A 19,122-nucleotide genomic window follows, 5' to 3' on the forward strand; every position below is an offset into this window, starting at 1 on the left:
TGATTCTCCGGGGGCTGCGGCAGCCGCCGTCTGTGACAGCCCCAGGGGAACGGAGGGCACCGGCCGGGCACGGCCCCGGGATTTGGGGTGCCCGAAGGCAGCCTGGGGGACGCGGGACACCGTGAGAGGCGGAGGCAGAGCGCAGCCGGTGCCAGCTGGGGTGGAACACCGAGGGAGCCGAGGGCTCGGTGCCCCCGGGAGTGCGGGAGACGCCGGGTTCGGGTGCTGCAGGCGGTTCTGGTTCGGGGAGATCCGCACACACGCTGGGTGCTGCTCCCCACGGAGCCCCCGGACACCGCTCCCGGCCCCGCCGCTCCCCGGCAGCTCCAGAGCGCGGCCGATGTCGCCGGGATCCCGGAGTCCGTCCCGCCGCTCCCGGAGCCCTCCCGGGGATGCCGCTCCTTGGGAACCCCGCAAACACCTCCGGTTGCTCTGGTCCAAGTGTCCTCTGGCTCCACTTCCCCCCAAAATCCCGGACATGCCCCCTGGCAGCTCTGCCGCAGTGGGACTGGGGATCTCGATGCGCATTCCTGCCCCAGCATATGCAGGGGTCCCATCCCTGCCCACGGCTCCAGGATGGATGGACCCGACCCCTCCTAGGGCAGATGTTCTGGGGCATCTCCAGACCTGCTGGCACTTTGGGGACAGCCAGATCTGACAGCAGGAACATCCCTGCAACCCCTGAGAGCCACAAGGTGGGGTCCAGGCTTTGCACAGCCAAACCCCCATCCCAGGCACACAGAGCTGGAGCCAAGGCCTGTCACTCACTCTCTCCTGCCCTGGCAGCACCTGCAGCAGGCCGAGGGCTGTCTGGCCCCCAGCCTCACCCCACGAGCCAGCCCAGCCCCACTGCCCTCGGGAAGTGCACGGGGCTCTGCTGGGACTGCCCGGAAAGCAGCTGTTGTTTTGCTCATCGCTGGTCCTGGCACAGGCCCTGGCAGGAAGCAGATCCATTTCCCTGAGCACTGGGGTTGGCTGCAGCCACGGCGCTGAGCTGGGGCAGGATGTTCCCCCCAGTCCCACTTCCCAGACCAGCTCCTGCTGCTTTGTCCCCGCTTGCTCCCGTCCCGAGCACGGCACATGAACCTCGGTATCCTGCCGTGCTCTGTGGCAGCCTGGGCCCACGTCCAGGCAAAGCAGGTGCCAAGCAAAGGAATGAAGTTCCCACTCTGCCCCATGGAGGGAATGAAGTTCCCACTCTGCCCCATGGAGGGACTCGCCATGGGCTCACAGAGGGCGATGGCTGCTCCTTCCCCTGGCTGCCCCCAGGGACTGTCCCCAGCCAACAGAAGAACAGGCTCAGGGCAGCACGGGGCTGCAGGGGTTATTTTATTCTTTGCTTTGGTCTATACAAAAAACAACTTACAGAAATAATAAAATCTTCCATTCCTGACCCACACTCCAGTAACTGTCCATCCCTTTCCAGCCGGAGTGTTAAACCACCATCAGATCTAAAGCTTCTTTTAAAAAATGCATTAGATAAGGGAGGAGGGGACGGAAACACACCACTCACCAAAGAGAAGGGAAATGGGGTTAAAATGTGCAACAAAGATCAGTACAAGGACACAGTTCCTAACGCTGGAGTCACTCCTCTATGGGGACTGGCAAGACAGGGACACGAAGTCAGCTCCCAGCAGCTGATGGGAAAGAATTAAACCTCAGACACCCTGGAAGGTCCTGGGACATGAACCCTTTGCTTACAGCAAACTCTGGATTAGCCTGATTCAGTTGGAGTTTGCAGGAAGCAAAGGGTTTTTCCATGTCAGATTCCTCTCCTAGAACACTAACACGCAGAACAAATCGTGGGGAAGTTAGAAAGCACAAACTTAAAGACGGCAAAAGCCATTGGCACCATATTAAAAATAAAAAAGAAATATATATTCATAGAAAAGACTATTTTGCCAATGAAAGATCACTAACGGTGCAAGGTTTGTGTTTTAAAGCTTCAGAAACAGTATCTTGGATGCTGAATGTGGCAGTAGGTGCTCGAAGCAGTCCCAGGAGGAAGGACCTTCTCCACAGACCCACAGCGAAGAAAACAAATCGAAAAATAAAACCTCTCGTGGGAATGGAAAAGTTTTGTCTTCTCAGGCACTTCTGTCTCCCAAGTCCTTCTTGCGAATGCTCAGCTCTGGGGACACCCTCTTCTGCACGGAGAGAACACCTGCAGGGGCAGAGAACTCCCGTCATCCACCGAGGGGGGATTTGGGAGGAGACCAGAGCACAGGCTCCCCTGGGCCCACAGGTGATGGGGACACCGATCCATGGCAGCACCAGGGACCCCGTGGTGGCACCAGGGACCCCTCAGCATGCCAGGTGCCATCAGCCAGCCCTGCCTCCCCTGGCCACCCTCAGCCACAGGGCTGAGCCCACATCCCAGGTGTGCTGGCAGGTACCTGGTGTGGGGCTGCAGGGGGTTAGGCGAGCATGTGGTCAGCGAAGGGCGCTCGGACGCCGTCGCTGTAGGCGTCCATGGGGTAGTCCCCGTCCATGTCCATGTGCATGTCGATGGGGTCCAGGGGGATGTCACCCGAGTACATGGGGCGGTAACCAGGGTCCAGCTCTGCAGGGAAGAGTTGTGGAAACCTCAGCTCCCATCAGCCAATGACTTCTCCAGATCTCAGCCACCTCCTTGTCCCCCCACCCAGGGCAGCATGTGACACGTGATGCTGTAAAAGGGCCCCACCATCCCCTGGCCTGAGGGCACCAGCAGTGTGTGCTCCCTGAGAGCTGAGCATCCCACTGTGCACCCCCAATCCCCAGCAGACTGGGCTGGCACTTCACTGACAGCCACCTGAAAAAGGTTTTAAAGCCAGCCTGGCTTGGTGACCTGAGGGAACTGCCCACCCCAGAACCCAGCCCACAGGGACTGGGCAAGGAGGGCTGGTGCCATACTCACCATCTGAGTAGGGCTCGTTGATAGGGATCATGCTCTGAGCCTAGGGAAGAAGAAGGTGGCACAGTTGAAGGGATTCATGTTCACAACGCTCAGGGGCCACGTGGTGGCAAGCCCAGGTGGTGCCACAACCCAGGAGCTGAGGCCACAGCCCATCTGCCTCCCACCTCCCACTGTTTGACACTGCCTCTGAGCTCTGGCTGGACGTGCTGGCAACAGCTTTTGGAAGCAGGACGGGGCCATCCCCTGACTTCCCCTGGTTTCCCCGGGGAAAAGATCTTTCTGGGATGCTCACCGCTTCCCAGGCTGCCGGGTCATGCTTGAAGAGGGAGTTGGTGAGCTCCACAGAGACACGCTTCCTGTAGTCAGGGTTCTTGTCCTCCGAGATGCGGAAGAGCACGGCGGCCGCATAGGTGGCTGTAGGGATGGCCAGCAGCCTCAGCTCCTGCTGCCACACAGCATCAGAGCCCCAGCTGGGACAGTGCCAGGAGAGTTCCCAGCACAGCATGGCAGCACTCACCTGTCCCCTCATTTCGGGAGTGCAGCAGCTCCATCAGGGGAGCCGAGGCCCCCTCGGCATCGATGGCATCTGCTGCCTCCTTGTCCTGGGCCAGCTCGCACAGCACGCCGGCTGCCACGCGCTGGATGTTCTCCACCGGCGAGTACAGGAGCTGTCAGGAGAGATCAGTACCCGTGTGAAGCAGCCAGCAAGGAGCCCCTGTGCTCTGGGCATGTCCTGATGCAAGGAGCCACCAGCCCAGGGCTGCAGCTCCCCGTGCAGGCTGGGCAGGAGGAGCCCAGTGCAGCCCCTGTGTCCCCACAGCCCTGACCTGCACGAAGAGAGGGATGGTGTTGAGGCGGAAGATCTCCATGCGGTTCATGGGGTCCCGGGCCAGGATGTGCAGCGCCCCTGTGCAACCCTCCACAATCTCTTCCATCTTCACTCCATCCTGCCAGGGAACAAGAACTCAGCCAGGGCCCTCACACACCGGGGAACAGCCACCTGAAGTGTGGGCACAGGGTACCCCCAGGGACAGGCTGGGTTCTGGGGTGCCAGGCTGTGCTGGGAGCAGGGTGAAGGGGTGGGGACTCACCGTGTAGGGCTGTTGTGTGCCGGCAGCCGCGTGTCTCTGGGCGTCCTGGTGAGCCTTGACCAGCAGCTGGACCAGGCGGGGGATGACGGCGGCCTCCTGCAGCGGGGCATGGTTGGCAGGACACAGAGCCAGGTTGCGGATCAGGCCTATGGTAGCCTGGAGGAGAGGAGGAGGAAGGAGCCATTTGTCTCAGCTGTGGATCAGAGCAGCACGTGTTCCCCAAGAGAAACACTGGCTGCACCCCTCCCCATCTGTCCCACCCCTCCCTTCTGCGGTGCAGGCTGACTCAGCTTCCCCCCCTCCCTGGATCCATCCTCTCCCCAAGCTGAGCTTCAATTCCAACGAGCAGCCACTTCCTTCGTCAGCTGCTGTCAAGAACACGACCCAAGAGGAGCAGGGCTGTGGCAGCAGCAGCCACCATCACTCTGTGCACAGCACCAGCTGCCAAGCCCCTCAGCAGCCCACCCCACCAGAGAACAGCAGGAGGGGCTCCCTCCAGCCTGGCCACCGGCCTCCTCCTGCCCCCAACACCACTCTGGCCCCTTACCTTAACCAGTGGCCACTGGTTGGGCTGGTTGAGGAGCTTGACAATGGCGGGGATGCCGTAGTTGAGCCGCACCGAGTTCTGCGCCATCTCGGCCTCGGGGTGCCGGCTGGTGAGGTGCCGCAGGGCACAGACGGCCGGCTCGGTGATGTCCTCCTTGTCACCCGCCCGCAGAATGGTGTGGATCAGGGCCTCCACCCCGTTTGACTGCGTCACCAGTGTCTTGTTCTTGCTGTTGTTGCAGGTCAGGTTGGAGAGGGTGCCAGTGGCACAGGTCAGCACATTCACATCATCAGAGCTCAGCTGGTTCACCAGGATCTTGAGGACGCCATCCAGGCCCTCCTGCAGGAGTGGGGATGGGAGGTGGGAGCAGCACACACAGCCAGACCCAAATTCCAGCCCCACACCGGGCCCCACATGCCCCCAGCCTGCAGTGATGGGGGGGCTGCAGTGTTCTGACTCCCACACATCTCCTTTTCCATCCCCTCACAGCTCCTTTTCAAGCCCCCACAGCTGGAGCTGCTCCTTCATGGTGAACCCCAGCCACTCTAACACGTGCAGTTTCACTCAGAGTTTAATATCTCCTGCTGGAATCACACTTTCGATGCCCCTGCCAGCCCTCCCCACATGCTGATGGAGTGACCCCAGTCCTGGCTGTGCTGGCCAGCAGCCAGCAGCAGGACAGGAAGGAGTTAAAAGCACCATGACCATGTCCTCCTTCAACCCTTCAGTCATCAGAGCCAGGGATGCCTCCATGACAGCCAAAATAGTTTCCAGGCTGCATCAGAGCTAATCCGCATGGAGCGGCCCCAGCAGATGGGAAAACTCATCAGGAGGCAGCAAAGGGCTTGGAGAGCAGACCCAGAGCAGGGCTGGGGTCAGCTCTGCCCCGGCTGCGGGGCCCAGCAGCCTTGGCAGCAGCTCTGCTGGCAGCTCCCCCAGCAGCAGGCAGGCAGCCAGCCCGGGACAGGCTGACGGGGCAGAGCCAGAGCAAACTCCGGTGGCACCTGCTGAGTGACCGCGGTGGCCTCAGCCCCACACTGGGGACACGCAGGAGTGCTGGCAGCCAGCTGGCACGGGCAGGGCCACGGACAGCGAGCAGCAGCACCCCAGGATGCAGGGCAAGCCCTGCTGCAGGGTAACTTGAGCACAGCGGGGCATCCCCTCACCCCGCCAGGCACATGCGCTGCTGCAGCTCGTGGAACAGGAACACGAGGCTTTGGACTCGGCCTGGCACGAGCCACCCGGCACCCGGCTCTGAAACACGGCACCAAAACACAACCACGGGACCCGCAGTCTCACCTGCTTGGTTGCCACATCAGAAAGGTTCCGCAGGGTCCACAGGCAGTTCTGGACCAGCCTGGGGCTGGAGCTGGTCAAGTGCTTGCCCAATGCCTGCATGCCACCTGCAGGGAAGGGGACAGTCCTGTGAGCACCCCTGGCCATCCCAGCAGGAGGAAGAGCGAGTGGCAGCAGGGCTGTGTGGGCTGGGCATCGGCTGATGCTGCTGTACACAGAGCACCAAACGTGGTGAGTAAAGAATCTCGGACAGCCAGGATGGATCCTACCCACACACAGTGCCAGGAACATGCCTAAGTAGCCTTCAGAGCAGGACTCCAGGCCAGCACAGGTGGCTTCATTTGGCTGTGCAGACCTCTGCCCGTTCCACAGAGGACACATCCTCAGCCACAGCACCCTGACACCACCACTCATCCTCCTGTGGCTCTGCCCCAGCCTCTCTTACCAGCCTCAACGATGGCAGGCTTGTTGCTGGGACACACTGACAGCACTTTGAGCACACGGCTTGTGGTCCAGAGCAGCTTCTCATAGTTGTAGCTGCGCATGATCTGCACCAGGGCCTGGGGTCCTCCATTGGCCAAAATAATCAGCTGCAAGACAGAATGCCAGAATGGTTTGGGTTGGAAGGGACCTTAAAGGCCATTCAGTTCTACCCTCCACCACAGGCAGCAGCAGATTCCACTAGACAAGGCGGCTCCAAGCCCTGTCCAACCTGATCTTGAACACTTCCTGGGATGGGGAATGGAGAATGGAGGGTTGGGGTGTGTCAGTCCTGGGCTGCTGGGACCCCCTCTCCAGGTTCCCCAGCACAAGCCAGGGAGGAGCTCCAAGCCCTTGGCATCCAGGAACGCTCTGGTCACGTCACCAGGGACACATGAGACGCCGGGGTCTCCAGTGCTGCCTGCTGCACATCTGTGAGGTGCAAAGTTGGGCAACCACCCCCCTCCTGCCTTCCCCACGTCTCTGTCAGTCTGGGATCTCCATCCCACCTTGCTCTCCTGGTTCCCATAGGCCAGCAGCTGGAGGCAGTCAGTGGTGATGGCCAGGAACTTGGGGTTGTTCTTGTTCAGCAGGGGAACCATCTTCTGCAGCCCGTCAGCCAAGCGCACGGCCATCTTGGCCCCCTCCTGGTACAGCAGCAGGTTGTGCAGGGTGGTGATGGCGTAGAAGAGAACGGACTCGACGGGCGAGCTGCAGGCGGCAGCACACACCACGTCAGTGCAGGAACTACACCGTGCTCACCAGGCTGCAGCAGAGCCTCCGGGGCTGCCCCGAGCCCAGCACCCCCCAGCACCCCTCAGCAAGGGAAGGGACACCTCAGAGCCTGAGCTCCATCTCTGTGGCCAGGGCAGTGTGGGTGAGGGAGCCGCTCCCCTCCTCCTGCCCCGATGTAGGCTCCATACACATCAAACCCCAGGGGTTTTCACAGGTTCACAGTGTCCCATGCCCTTGTTTTGGTGAGCAGAAGGACCCACACTGAGGACAGCCTGAGCCCTCCCTTCCTCTGCCCCCAGCCCAGGAGGGGCTGCCAGGCTCTGCCATCCCCGCTGGAGTCCTCCCCACCACCGTGTACCTCAGCATCCTGACGAGGGCCGGGATGCCCCCAGACTTGAAGATGGAGAGCAGGCCCTCGCGGTGGTGCGAGAGGTTGTGCAGGATGCTGGTGGTGCAGCGGGCGGTGTCCAGGTCACTGGTGCTCTGCATGGTGCGGACCACGGCCGCCACGATCTGCGGCGACTGCATCAGCGCGCGGCGCGACGCCTCCTTCTTGGAGAGCTGGTTGACGATCATGGCTGCCTTGCTGACAACCACCTGCAGGGAGAGGAGCCGGCGTGTGGGAAGGTGTCCCGCAGAGCCAACCAGGAGTTTGGCCAAGAGGAAGGAGAAAGACATGGCCACAGAGCCCCACAAGGACAGGAGCCCATCTGGGCAGAGGCTGAAAGCCCAGACACACATACAGCAGATACAGTTCCTTACCGGGTCCTCGTCGTTGAGCAGCTTGGTGAGCTCTGGGATGGCACGTGTGGCCAGCTCGGCGTCATCCTGGTAGTTGATAAGGTGCACGATGGCTGATTTCAGCATCTGGGAGGGCTCTGCCAGGCGCTGCACGTTGGTCTGCTGCCCCTCCAGCTGGGTGGTGATGAGAAGCGAGCGGTCCTCCACCGTCTCGGGGTACATGGCGGCCCGGACGCGCTGGGCACGGGTCATGGCCAGCTGAGCCTCCATGTCCGCTGCAGGGGTGGACAGGGAGGCAGCGTAAGGCTCTCTCCAAGGAGCGCTCCCAGCCCTGCTTCCCAATCCCAACGAGATGAGCAAGAGCTTAGCGCAGTGACACCGGCCACGTCAGCAGTCCCGGCACACTCTGCACAGAGCTTGAGCTTCAAAGCGTAAACAGATCCGGCAGCACAGAGATAAGACAACACTCAATTAGGCAGCATGATGAGGCAGTTGTCACACAAGGCCCATTAATTAAAAAATTATGGATATTTGCAACTTGGGACCAGCTGGCACCGGAAAAAAGGAGAACACTGAGGCTTTCCCCATTGGGGATGCTGAGGTGTGATACTGCGGTATCCACCCATGGGCCCCATCTCTGCAGCACAAGGACCACACAAGGTCCCGTGGGGGGCTCTGATCCCCACAGGAGCTGGAAAATAAACCTTCCAAATAAACCTATTGCTGACAGGGAACTGCAGAGGCAAGCAGAGCAAGCCAGCCCCCTTTGAGGGGGTAAAGCTGGGAGAAGCATCTCCTGCACTCCAGGCTCCACGTTGTCCTCGCCTCAGCAGGAGAAGCCATGGCAGTGGCACAGTGTTACAGCACACACTGGCAGCTCTGTCAGCCACGCTGGGACAGGTTTCCCAGCAGGCAGACAGGCAGTGGAGCAGGTGGCAGATCTGTGGGCCGGGATCAGCTGTTCCCATCTCAAGCCAACCCGCTGGCACGCTCGGATGTGTGCGCAGCTCAGCGCCAGCGCGGGCTGACCAGGCACCACCCCCGTGCAAGAGCCTCTTGGCGCTGGGAAGGAGGACAGGAGGGAGCATATTTTAGGCAGCAACAACTCCCAGGGTGTGGAAGCCAGCATGGAGGAGTACCCAGAAGCAGCAGGGCTACGGGGGAGGAACAGGAAGGCAGGAGCTGAGCAGCTGAGCCTGCAGATGTGCCAGGCCCCACAGCCCCTTACCTTGCGCTTGGCTCTGGCTCTGGCTCCCTCCCTGGCAGTAACTCGTGGTGGTCGTCTTCTTGATGGTGTACTGCTTCCCATACACCTCGTCATCGTCCCCCAGGCACTTGCTGCTGACCGAGGGCACCTGCGTGTTGACGCCGGAGTGGATTCCGGAGTCGTAGGTGTAGGTCTGCTGCCACTCCGTCACCTTGATCGGCTGCTCCATCATGTTCATCACCTCCATGGCTGCTCTGCGGGGTGGGGAGGGGAGAGGTTACGCCTCTGTGAGAGCCCAGGCTGCCGGAGGACCCTCCTGCCCCTCTCCTGCCCCTGAATGGCAGGGCAGCCCCCCGTGCAGCAGCCGGCCCCTGCGCACCCAGGAGCAGATGGAGCCGATCCCTATCTGCCCTCCTCCCCCACTGGAGATGAAAGGCGGCACCGGGATGACGAACCCAAAGCTCAGCACTTTGTTGCTCGTGTTCAGACATGAACGGCGGCTGCGTCTCACGGCGCTGTGTCTCACAACACCGTGTCTCACCACTGCCAGGCCAAGGTGTGGGCTGGCTCTGCCCAGCGCAGTGGGACACGACAAGCTCCAGGGTCCCCCAGCTGCCCATGAGCTTTTTTAAGATCCCTTTCCAGAAACAGGACCTGCAAAGAGCTGGGGACATGCCAGGAGCTCCAAGCCCCATATGGCTGGAGCTCCAAGCATAAAATGAACCTTTTTAGAAGCTTCCTGTGACACTCCTAAAGCACCTAAAAATAAGCAGGCAAAGCCACTGGCTCAGCTCTCCCATGGGTGCTCATGGCGTGGTCCAGGGCTGGGCACTCCTCACTCAGCGCCGGGACAGGGCAGCCCAGCACATCCCAACACTCAGGACAAACCAGCCAAGGTTGCTGGGAGCAGGGCTGGGATTTCCTTGTCTTTAATTTGGGGATACAAGGGCAGGGAGGGAGGGAGGATGGCTCATGGATTAATGCCTGAGCTCACTCAGGGCTGTGAGTCACCAGCCCTGCATCCAGGCCCCCGGCACGGCCAGAAGGGACGGAGGCAGGCGGGGAGGGAGGGTTGGGAGGCAGGCAGGGAGGGAGGGATGGAGACAGCACCCGCCCAGCCCTCCGCTGACCCATCACCCAGGATTCCTATCCCTTCCCGACAGAGCAGGAGTGGAATGAGTCAGAGTTTCAGAAGCGATAAGCAGCGAAGGGAGCAGCTGCCGCCCGGCATACCTGGGTGCAGCAGCACCCACCTCCAAACAGCCTAATTATCCCCTGCACCGGCCCCGATTCCTGCGCTGGGCTGCACCGGGGCGGCCGCGCACCCCTGGCTGCGCTCCAGCCGCCAGCACAGCGCGGGACCCGCAGGGACCAGCCCCAGCACCCTCCTGGGGGAGCCGGGACCCCGAGCTGAGCCCCCCGCCAGCCCGGCGGCTGAGTCAGGGCGTCGGGTGGTGGCCGAGGACGCGGCTCCGTGGGGCACGGCGCGCACGGGCTTGGCTCGGCTCGTCCCACCGCTGCCGGCTGTTCCCAAGGAGCGGCCGAGCCCTCGCCAGCTGCACAGGCCGGGCCTCCCAGGGAGGAATCCCAAGCCCTCGTTCTCAGAAGCAGCGGCCAGATGGGAAACAGGAGCCCGCCACGCTTGTCCCCTCGTCTGGGAGCATCCTGCATCCCCCCGCGCCCAGCCCCAGCCGCCTTCCCGGAGCCGCGGCAGGACGCTGCTCCTGCCAACACAATATTTTTTGAGCTGTCGAGCAGCACTGGCAGGCTCAGAGCGGCTATAATGGGCTGTGCATAATGCACGGTGGTCAGGCAATGGAGGGCGGTGGAGGCAGAGCCTTCCCACGGTGGGTAGGAGCTGGGATGTGTGATCAGTGCGGCAGGACAGTGCGTGACACACGGTGCCAGGGGCGAGAGGACAGACAGCTCCGCTCCCCACCCTGCGTTTCAGCAGGGATGGGCCGTGAGAGCCCGGGTGCGGAGCTGGGAGTGCCGCGGTGCTGCTTTGGGATTTGGGAATGCGAGTCCTTCAGCTGGGTCATCCTGGCCGTGGTGGCAGAGTCTCCAGATTGTGTCAGGAAACTCAAGCAATAGTCTCGCCTTACCAAGTGTGGAAGTGGCAGGCAGCAGAGTGCTCTGTGGCACTGGCAGGGCACATGACCGTGATGCAGGAGCTGGGTGACCTGGCACCCATCCCACCTGCAGAGCCCCAACACCCCAGGAGAACACTGGGAAGCTGCTCTGGACAAGATGGGCAGGGGGAGAGCAGAGCTGAGAGCAGAAAAGATCACACAACCAGGGCAGGGACCCCAGGCAGCAGCGAGACAGATCTGGCAGGGGCTGATGCTGCCGCACCAACGTTGAGCAGTGACATCCACTCCACAATTTACAGGCATCAGACAGGCACTTAATTTTCCAAACCTCCAGGAGCTGGGCTCAGACACCGTACAGAGCCCTGCATTATGCATGAGCCACCCCTCTGTCTGCACCGTGGCACCCAGGGACATCAAAAGCCAGTGCAGCTCCTCGAGCTCAGACACGAGCTCTGGTGATCGGCCCCAGACAAGCTCCAAGCAGGAGAGCAGGACCAGGAGCTCCACAGAGGAGACATGGGCACCTGTCCTTCCTCTGAGCATCCCCCTAACAGCATTTCCTCATCGCCACAGGGGCCAGCAAGACCAGCAGCACCTGAGGTGACAGAGCCAGCGGAGCAAATGTCAGACGCTCCTACAGTGAGCAGTGACATTTTCTGAATCCTGTGTCAAGCGTGCCCTGCTCATCACTCAGTGAGGGGCAGACACTGACACAAGCTTCTCCCCCATCCTCCACAGTGTGGCTCTGTCCTCAGGTGTCCTCTGTCCTCCTCAGCAGGATCAGCAGGAGAGGGGCACCAGGGTGCTGGTTCCACCTGGGTTCACCTTAGCAGGAGCCATTTCCTGGCAGTGTTTCTGAGGAAGTGCTGGAGCGGGGAAGGAGCCTGATGCAGGAGGGAGAAGTAGGGTGTTATTTGGGGCACATATGAAAATACCCATGCTGAAGGGTCAGCCACGAGCAGGGGGCATGTCTGGCTGGGCCCCAGCCCTCCCACATCAGGCCTGTGGGCAGGAAAGTTGCTGCTGAGCCCAGCACTCACCTCGACCCACCAGGCTGGCAGAGTGGGAAGGGAAGAACAGTGAGGGCAGAATGGTGCCAGCAGGCCTCACCTGAGCCCCATTCCACACAAGCCTAGACCCCAGGGAAACAGGATTTGCTCCTGGAACAGTGAGAAATACCCCAGGAAACAGTGAGGAAGATGTGGGGGACAGCAGGTTTGGGGAGAACCTCCAGCCTGCTCCTGCAGCACAACGGGGAAGGGGCCAAGACATCTGAGGGGCTTCAGCCATGGGGTACAGGACAGGCAGGGGCTTCAGTCAGTCAAGCAGGGCACTGCCAGGAAAAGGTTAATCCCTCTCCCACCACTTCCCTCAGCCAGGAAGGCAGAGGAAGCTCCCGCGGGCTGTCGGGCACCGGCCAGCAGCTCATCCGCCCCCAGAGCCATTTGATCAGCGTCCAAGCAGCACCGGCCCCCCGGGACACCGTCTGCAGAGGAAGTCTCTGGCAAACATGCAGCCCCAGGCCTGACTAGCCCTTCTCACCAGCTGCTGTGAAGCCTTCAGCCTCAGCAGGCAGGACACAGCCGGCAGACAGGGCTGAGCTGTGCAGAACAGCAGCAGGAAAGCAGTGAGTGCTGCTTCATGCTGAAATATTTACTGTTTTAGGGCTTCTTGGGGAGCAGCAGTGATCCCCAGTGCGGGGTCACCCCAATGGGAGCAGGTGAAGGGCACAGGGCATCCTCACAAGCCCCAGGCAGGGGCTGCACCAGGCCAGGCACTGGGTTTCAGGGTCAGTGGGTGTGAGGGGCAGCCTGAGCTCATCACATGCAGGTCCAGCCTGCCCTGACCCCAGCATGCAGCAGTGTGGGTGCAGTGTGGGTGCTGGCAGGAGGCTGCCAGAGCCCCCCCAGAGCTCCACCCTCGCTCACATCCTCCAGGAGCAAAGAGCAACAGTGCTGGGGGGGCCCTCATGCAGCAGCAGCATGTGAGGGGCTGGGCTCAGCGGTGCAAGCATGCAAGTGGCTGCAATTACAGCCACCGAGGCTTTTAAGGAAAGGGAAGAGGCAGTTAAGGCAATTCAATAAATGCAGCACAAGAAAAGACTCTATTTTAGAAGCACTTACACTACACACAAGCCATCTCCGGTCCCCCCCTTCCTGGAGCAGCCGGGGATTAACAACTGCCCGCTCAGACAGCCCTGGGCTCGGCAGCCACAGCACGGAGCCTTCCCACAGACCAGGGCACCCAGAGCCCCCTGCACCCTGGAGAGCTGCAGCTCAAAGTCCCCCAACACCCGCACACCCTGCCCAAAGGTGCTCTGAAGTGACACCAAAGGCTGACAAAGCCAGGGCAGCCGCTAACGAAGGCCCTGCAGACACTGTACAAAAGCTTCAGTGGTTTTGAAGAGGATCCTCAGGAACACACAGCGGGAGCAGGCAGAGAAAGGAGCTTGTCAAGACCTCACCAGCATCAATGGGAAGCGTTCGAGTCAGATCCTGGCACCAGGAGCCCTTTCAATGGGGCTTTACAGGGAAGATGAGTGGAAGAATTCAAAGGGGAACGAGAGCAGCTTGAAGTTTAATGAGGAGACGACAGCGGCGGGGGATCAGCCTCTCGTTAGAGCAGGCAAAACCACTGGCCTGGCCTTGCACACAAAGGAGCAAGCCCATGGCCTTTGTGTATGGATGTACCCAGGTCCAGAATGGCCCCTGGCTGCCCCACCAGCTCTGACAACTTCGGGGCACTCAGGAAAGGCAGTGGGGTGCAGGAGCTTCAGAGCCGGGCTCCTTCACTGGAGGGGGCTATAAACCTTTTTCGTAATTCAGCTCCCATGATGTTGTTACATTTGAGCTGCTGAATTCCTCATGCAAAGCTCCAGCTCCTCTTGCTGGGGGTGCTGAACGCCCCTGAGCACCAGAACGTGGCATCTCTGCCACGACCTGCTGCACTCAGCTGATGCTCTCCATCAACCCAGATCATGTCCCCGAAACGCCTCGCCTGCACCTGAATTAACAGCTCCTGACAGCTCCCACACACGCCAGGCCCAGGCTGTGATGTTTTGGCACTTCACATCACAAACAGACACAGGATTATCCATCAAGTGCTCTCCTGCTGCAAGTGCACGCACAGCAGCGAGCATGACACCCACCCCCCGCTCCTGTGCAGGGGGCAGGACCCACAGCAGGACCCTCAGCCCAGGGAAGGCTTTCCCAGGGACATTTACCTGCCAAAGACCCACTGTGAGGTCTCTGGCACCACATCCCCCTCCCTACATCCCTGGTTGTTGGCACAGACGCCTCCACCTGCAGTGGCACCAGGATCAGGAGGACCCACATGGGCAATCTCCTCCTCATAGTTTGCTGATTTGATTAGAATCATGTCTGGGAAAGACAGGAATTTGCCACTTGTCCGTGGAAAGGAGAACTGGCGTGGTGAGATTAATCACAATTACTCCATCTGGATAAAAGAATCAAAAGTCATTATTCTGTTTCGATGAGCACAAAGAACAAGTTGCTCTTTAAGAGCACTGTAATTGCAGGTTCTGGACCTTGCTGGCTGTTCCCAGCTCCAGCCACGGTGTCCAGGACACAGGATTTGTCACCCGGCCCAGCCAGAGGAGCTGGGGCAGCGAGGAGGGGCACAGAGGTGCTGAGCCCAGGCTTAATTTCTCCATCCAGTTGCATTACAGCTGCAAAGTTCAGACGCTTCAGAAGAAATTATCACCAACAGCCGTCAGCACCCGGCCTGTCGGAGCAAGTTAATGATTTGTCACCAGGGCTCTGCCCGCGCGTCACCGCGATTACGGCAGGCGCTGCCAGCAGCCAAAGCTCTCTCCCCACACACAGAGGAACGCGCTTTCCATCCAGCCCCCTACCCCAAAAAGCCACACGGGACCCCAGAGCACCCACCCCCCACGGGCTCTGTGCCCCCCACCAGCACCGGGACAGCCCCCCCGGAGGGCACGGCCACCCCCGCCCAGGTCCGATCACCCAAGCGTGGGATATTGGGAAAACACCGAGCATTCCGCCTCCACCCCGCCAGGAGCTCCGGCTCTGGGAAGGAGGCCGAGGACTGGCTGGGAGCAGCCAGCGCAGATGTCGCGGGCTGCCCGACAAGCCCCGGCAGCCGCGGCACGACGCTCCTGCCCTGTTTCCAAAGCCATTCCTTGGAGCCCAGAGTCCAAGGCGTGCCAGGATGCCTGCAGGCCCGGCAGCAGCCGCCGCAGAACCCATCGGGGATGGTGTATTTAGAAGGGTATTTCAAACCTCTGCTTAAATAGAAACATCTTCACCTCCCCCCTCGGCAGCCATCGACAAACCGGGTGTGGCTGCAAAGCCAGCCCTGTTTAAGCACAGACACGGTGCTGAGGTCAAGTTTGAGGCCTTTTTGGAGCAGCAGTACCTGCACCTTCCCACCCCCTTGTCCATCACTTTGTCAAGTATGTCCATGAGCTAAGAGGGGTAAAACCAACCCTCCCAGCGCAGAGAAAGCGATTCAAGCACCAATGCAGCCCTGGTGTCCTCCAGAGCTGCCCAGGAGTTCCCATGCACACAGACCCACCTGGGACACCACACCGGGCTGAGACTGACCAGCTACCCCCGGCTCAGGGTGATGCTGGGTGCCCACACACCCTGTCTAGGTAGGGAAGCACCAGCTGAACTCCGAGGTAGGCTTCTATTGCTGTAATAGACACTACGTTTCTTTTTAACTACTTTAATTAGAAGCCAGTCTAATTTAAACCTTCAAAACCAGCGCAAGCGTCGGTACAGATGCTGCAATTAAAGTTCTGCAAGTTCTCTGTGCGAAGGCTCTGTTCCCCCAGCCTGCGGAGCGGGGCCAAGGGCAGCTTCGCTCCCAGGCTCTGCCATCTGCGAGCGGCAGCGCGCCCGGCAAAAGCGCCGTCTTAAATCCCGGAGATCTGGAAGTGCGATAAAAAGCCAAATCCCATCAAGCGCTCCCACACCAAACCACAGTCTTGAAGGGAAACCGTCCTCCCAGGAACGGGCTGAGCTGCAGGAGCCGTGCAGCTGTACCGCAGTGCCTGCCCGCCTGCGAGGGCTGAGTAAGGGTTTCAGGTGGGGGAAACAAAGGGGTGAGTTAATGGGATTAGGGCAGCGCCGAATGATTACACTGAAATGCGGCACCAGGACCAGAGGGGATATTCCCCAAGCCCCCCGGCCACGATTCACCCGCGCTGCCGCGGAGGCTCCAGGCACGGTGCACAAACTACTCGCACACCCAGCCCCAGGAGACCCCTCCCAGCAGCCCGGCTCGTCCCCTCACCCTCCCCGGGGATGGACGCGCTTCCTGGAGCCGGCAAGGACACGGCACATCGCCCAGACAATAGACTGGAACGCCATTGTCTGAGGAAAGGCCCCGCACGGCCGCCCCACCTTCCCCCAGCGTCCTGAGCCCTGGGGACCCGCGTCTGTCCCCGCTCCCGCAAGCGGCCACAGTGCAAGGAGCGAACACAATCGCACAATCCTCAGCCACCGCTGCCAGCAGCTCTGTGCGTCCCCGTCCTGATGGCCAACTTGTTTAAGCCAAATTAGCAGTAAAATGGGTTTTTCATGACACTTCATGGAAGTCCTCCAAAACAATGAGCGATCACAATGAGCGATTCAGATGTGCAAACACAGTTCCAGCGGGTGTCCCTGCACCCTTCCAGCCAGCTCCGACAGCGACAAGGACACAGAAATGGACCCCTATAATTTTCTCATCCCTGTTTCCGGCTGGGCCGGACACTCCGAGAGCGGAGCCTGGAGCAGCCCCCGCGGACACTGCACCTGCCCTGGATGCGGCTGATAGCCCGGAGCAAACGCCCCCGGCACCGCTCCAGCCCCATCCCCGCGGCAGCTGAGCTCCCGGCTCCCCACCAGCCGATGGCAGACGGACACCAGACCCGCGGGCTGGTCGGGGCTGGCACCAGCGCCAAAACCAGCACGACGTGGGCTGGAGCAGGAGGTGAAGCGACTGAGGGGGCTGTGTCACAGGGCGTCCCCACCCCCACCACCCTTCTGGTATGGGGAAGCTGAGAAGGGAACGTCAAACCAGACGGGGAACTCACCCAGGCACCCCAGCAGCGGTGCGGGGAAGCCGGAGGTGCAAGGACTTCCAGCCTGGCCGGAGAGGGTTCAGGCTGATGCCCTCACACCCGTGCAGGCACAAGGGTAGCGCAGGTCACCCTGTCCCGTCCCCAGCAGCAGCCGTGCCCTCCTGAGCTCCTCTCCCAGCACACATCTCCCCGCGTCGCTCGTATGACAGCCCACGTTTGCCTTCTCCGGGCAACTCCCAGCAACATTTCAGCATTATCCTTTCATCTGTGCTGTAAACCTGATTAATTAAGCTAATCACTCAGCTAGCGCAATTAGAGCACTCTCTCCTCTCCAAACATCAGACAAACAGCCAAGTTTCGCTCCCCCCGCCGTTTCCCGGTGCGGATGTCCGCTGTCAGGGGCTCAGCTGGGACCCCCCCGGCCGCACTGTGCCCAGCACCCCTAACCCATGGGGGGCTGTCTGGGTGATGTCAGGTCACCCGCATCCCCCTCGGCCCTCTCAGCCCCCAGACCTCAAATGCCCAGCGGGGGGCAGGGGTAGTCCCGGCCCCGCGGGCACGGACGGCGATGTCGAGGCGATCCGAGGTGGCCTCGAGAGCAACACGCGGTGTCCCCAGGTGCGACTCCGGGCACGGAGCAGCCGAGTTTGCGTAAGAGCCCCACAGCACCGGGCGAACGCCGTGCCAGGGCCTCGCCCGCCCAGCGGCAGCTCCGGGCGGGGCCGGGGACAGAGTCACCGCCTCGCACAGGAGCGCGGAGCCGCGACTCCCAAAGTGGCTCCCGCGGCACTGGGAAGGGGCCGGGACAGCCCCGGGCAGCCCGGCTGCCCATGCGGGAAGCGCCGGGGACCCGCCCAGCTGGTCCCGCGCAGGACCGGCCGAGCCCACGGGCAGCACACGGGGAGCCCTGCCCCAGACGGCGGCAGCGGGGCCGAGCCGGGGCGCCCGGTGCTGCCCAGCCCGGACACCCAGGTCCTCCCTGCCCCGAGCGCGGCCGCTCCCCAGCCCCGCACGGTGGAGTCCGCACGGCCCCGGTACAGCCCAGCCCGGAACGACCGACGGCCACGGCCCTGGCCCCGTTCCGGTTGCCCCAACTCTTCTCACCGGACCGCTCCCCGCCAGCCCGCTCCTCCAGACGCGTCCTCGCTCACCGGAGCGATCCCTGCCCGGTTCCGCCGGCCTGTTGCCGCTCACCGTCGCTCCCCCATGCCCGATGCTCGCTGTCTCGGCTCCACTCACCGTCGCTCCCCATACCCGCTGCCCCGCCCCGCTCACCGTCGCTCCCGGTGCGCCAGTCCCGCTCATCGCGGCTCCCCGTACCCGGTGCCTCTGCCCCGCTCACCGTCCCTCCCCGCCCGTGCCCGGTGCCCCGGCCCCACTCACCGTCCCTCCCCGCCCGTTCCCGGTGCCCCGGCCCCGCTCACCGTCGCTCTCCGCCGCCCGCCCGCTCCTGCCCGAACAAAAGGCGAGCAGCGCCCCGCGCGCCGCCCCGCCCGCCACAGGCCCCGCCCCCTCGCTACCCCACCTCCATTGGCTGCCCCGCACGCCCATCAACCTCTGGGCCCGCCGGGCCCCGCCCCCGCCGGACGTGTTTATCCGCTCCCCATTGGCGGGGGCGCGGCGGCCCCGCCCCCCGGGCGCAGGTGATTGGCCAGCGGGGCGGGGCGCGCGGGGCGCGGCGGCGGCGGCGCGAGGGCGCGACCACGAGGGGACCACCTGGGTGACGTCAGTGGGCGCGGCCAGGTGGGGCCGGGACCCTCCCCTGGGCAGGGCCGGGGGCGCGGGGACCCCCGGGCCGTGCGGGGACCCCCCGAGGCAGCAGCGCGGGGGCGGCAGGAAGAGGCGTTCGGGAAGGGCTCGGGGCTCCTGGAGCCGCGTCAACCCGGTCCCCGCCGGACCGGTCCAGCCGGGTGCTGCCGCCGCGTCCCGGGCGAAGCCGCCGTCACCCAGTGCCCGAGTCATCCATTGGATACGTCCC

The 19,122-nt window shown here is 62.2% G+C and overlaps 1 protein-coding gene across 3 annotated transcripts; it reads right to left on the reverse strand.

The window, feature by feature from the left end:
• Positions 1-1,311: 1,311 nt before the first annotated feature.
• On the reverse strand, positions 1,312-18,645 carry JUP (junction plakoglobin). 3 transcript variants are annotated; one of them, XM_058858176.1, is made up of 15 exons: positions 18,569-18,645; positions 9,018-9,250; positions 7,811-8,064; positions 7,407-7,645; positions 6,823-7,024; positions 6,279-6,423; positions 5,837-5,940; positions 4,538-4,876; positions 3,991-4,146; positions 3,727-3,846; positions 3,417-3,567; positions 3,192-3,313; positions 2,900-2,939; positions 2,397-2,563; positions 1,312-2,164 (listed from the first exon to the last, which is right to left on the reverse strand). In XM_058858176.1, exons 2-14 carry the CDS (start codon positions 9,241-9,243, stop codon positions 2,418-2,420), a joined length of 2,244 nt encoding a protein of 747 aa, XP_058714159.1. In that variant the 5' UTR covers positions 9,244-9,250; positions 18,569-18,645; the 3' UTR covers positions 1,312-2,164; positions 2,397-2,417. The 3 variants fall into 3 exon arrangements, with proteins under 3 accessions (XP_058714159.1, XP_058714160.1, XP_058714158.1); XM_058858177.1 differs by lacking the exon at positions 18,569-18,645 and adding an exon at positions 18,528-18,551; XM_058858175.1 differs by lacking the exon at positions 18,569-18,645 and adding an exon at positions 17,658-17,787.
• Positions 18,646-19,122: the final 477 nt, after the last annotated feature.

Source organism: Poecile atricapillus, chromosome 27 (genome assembly GCF_030490865.1).
Source record: "Poecile atricapillus isolate bPoeAtr1 chromosome 27, bPoeAtr1.hap1, whole genome shotgun sequence".
Classification (NCBI taxonomy): domain Eukaryota; kingdom Metazoa; phylum Chordata; class Aves; order Passeriformes; family Paridae; genus Poecile; species Poecile atricapillus.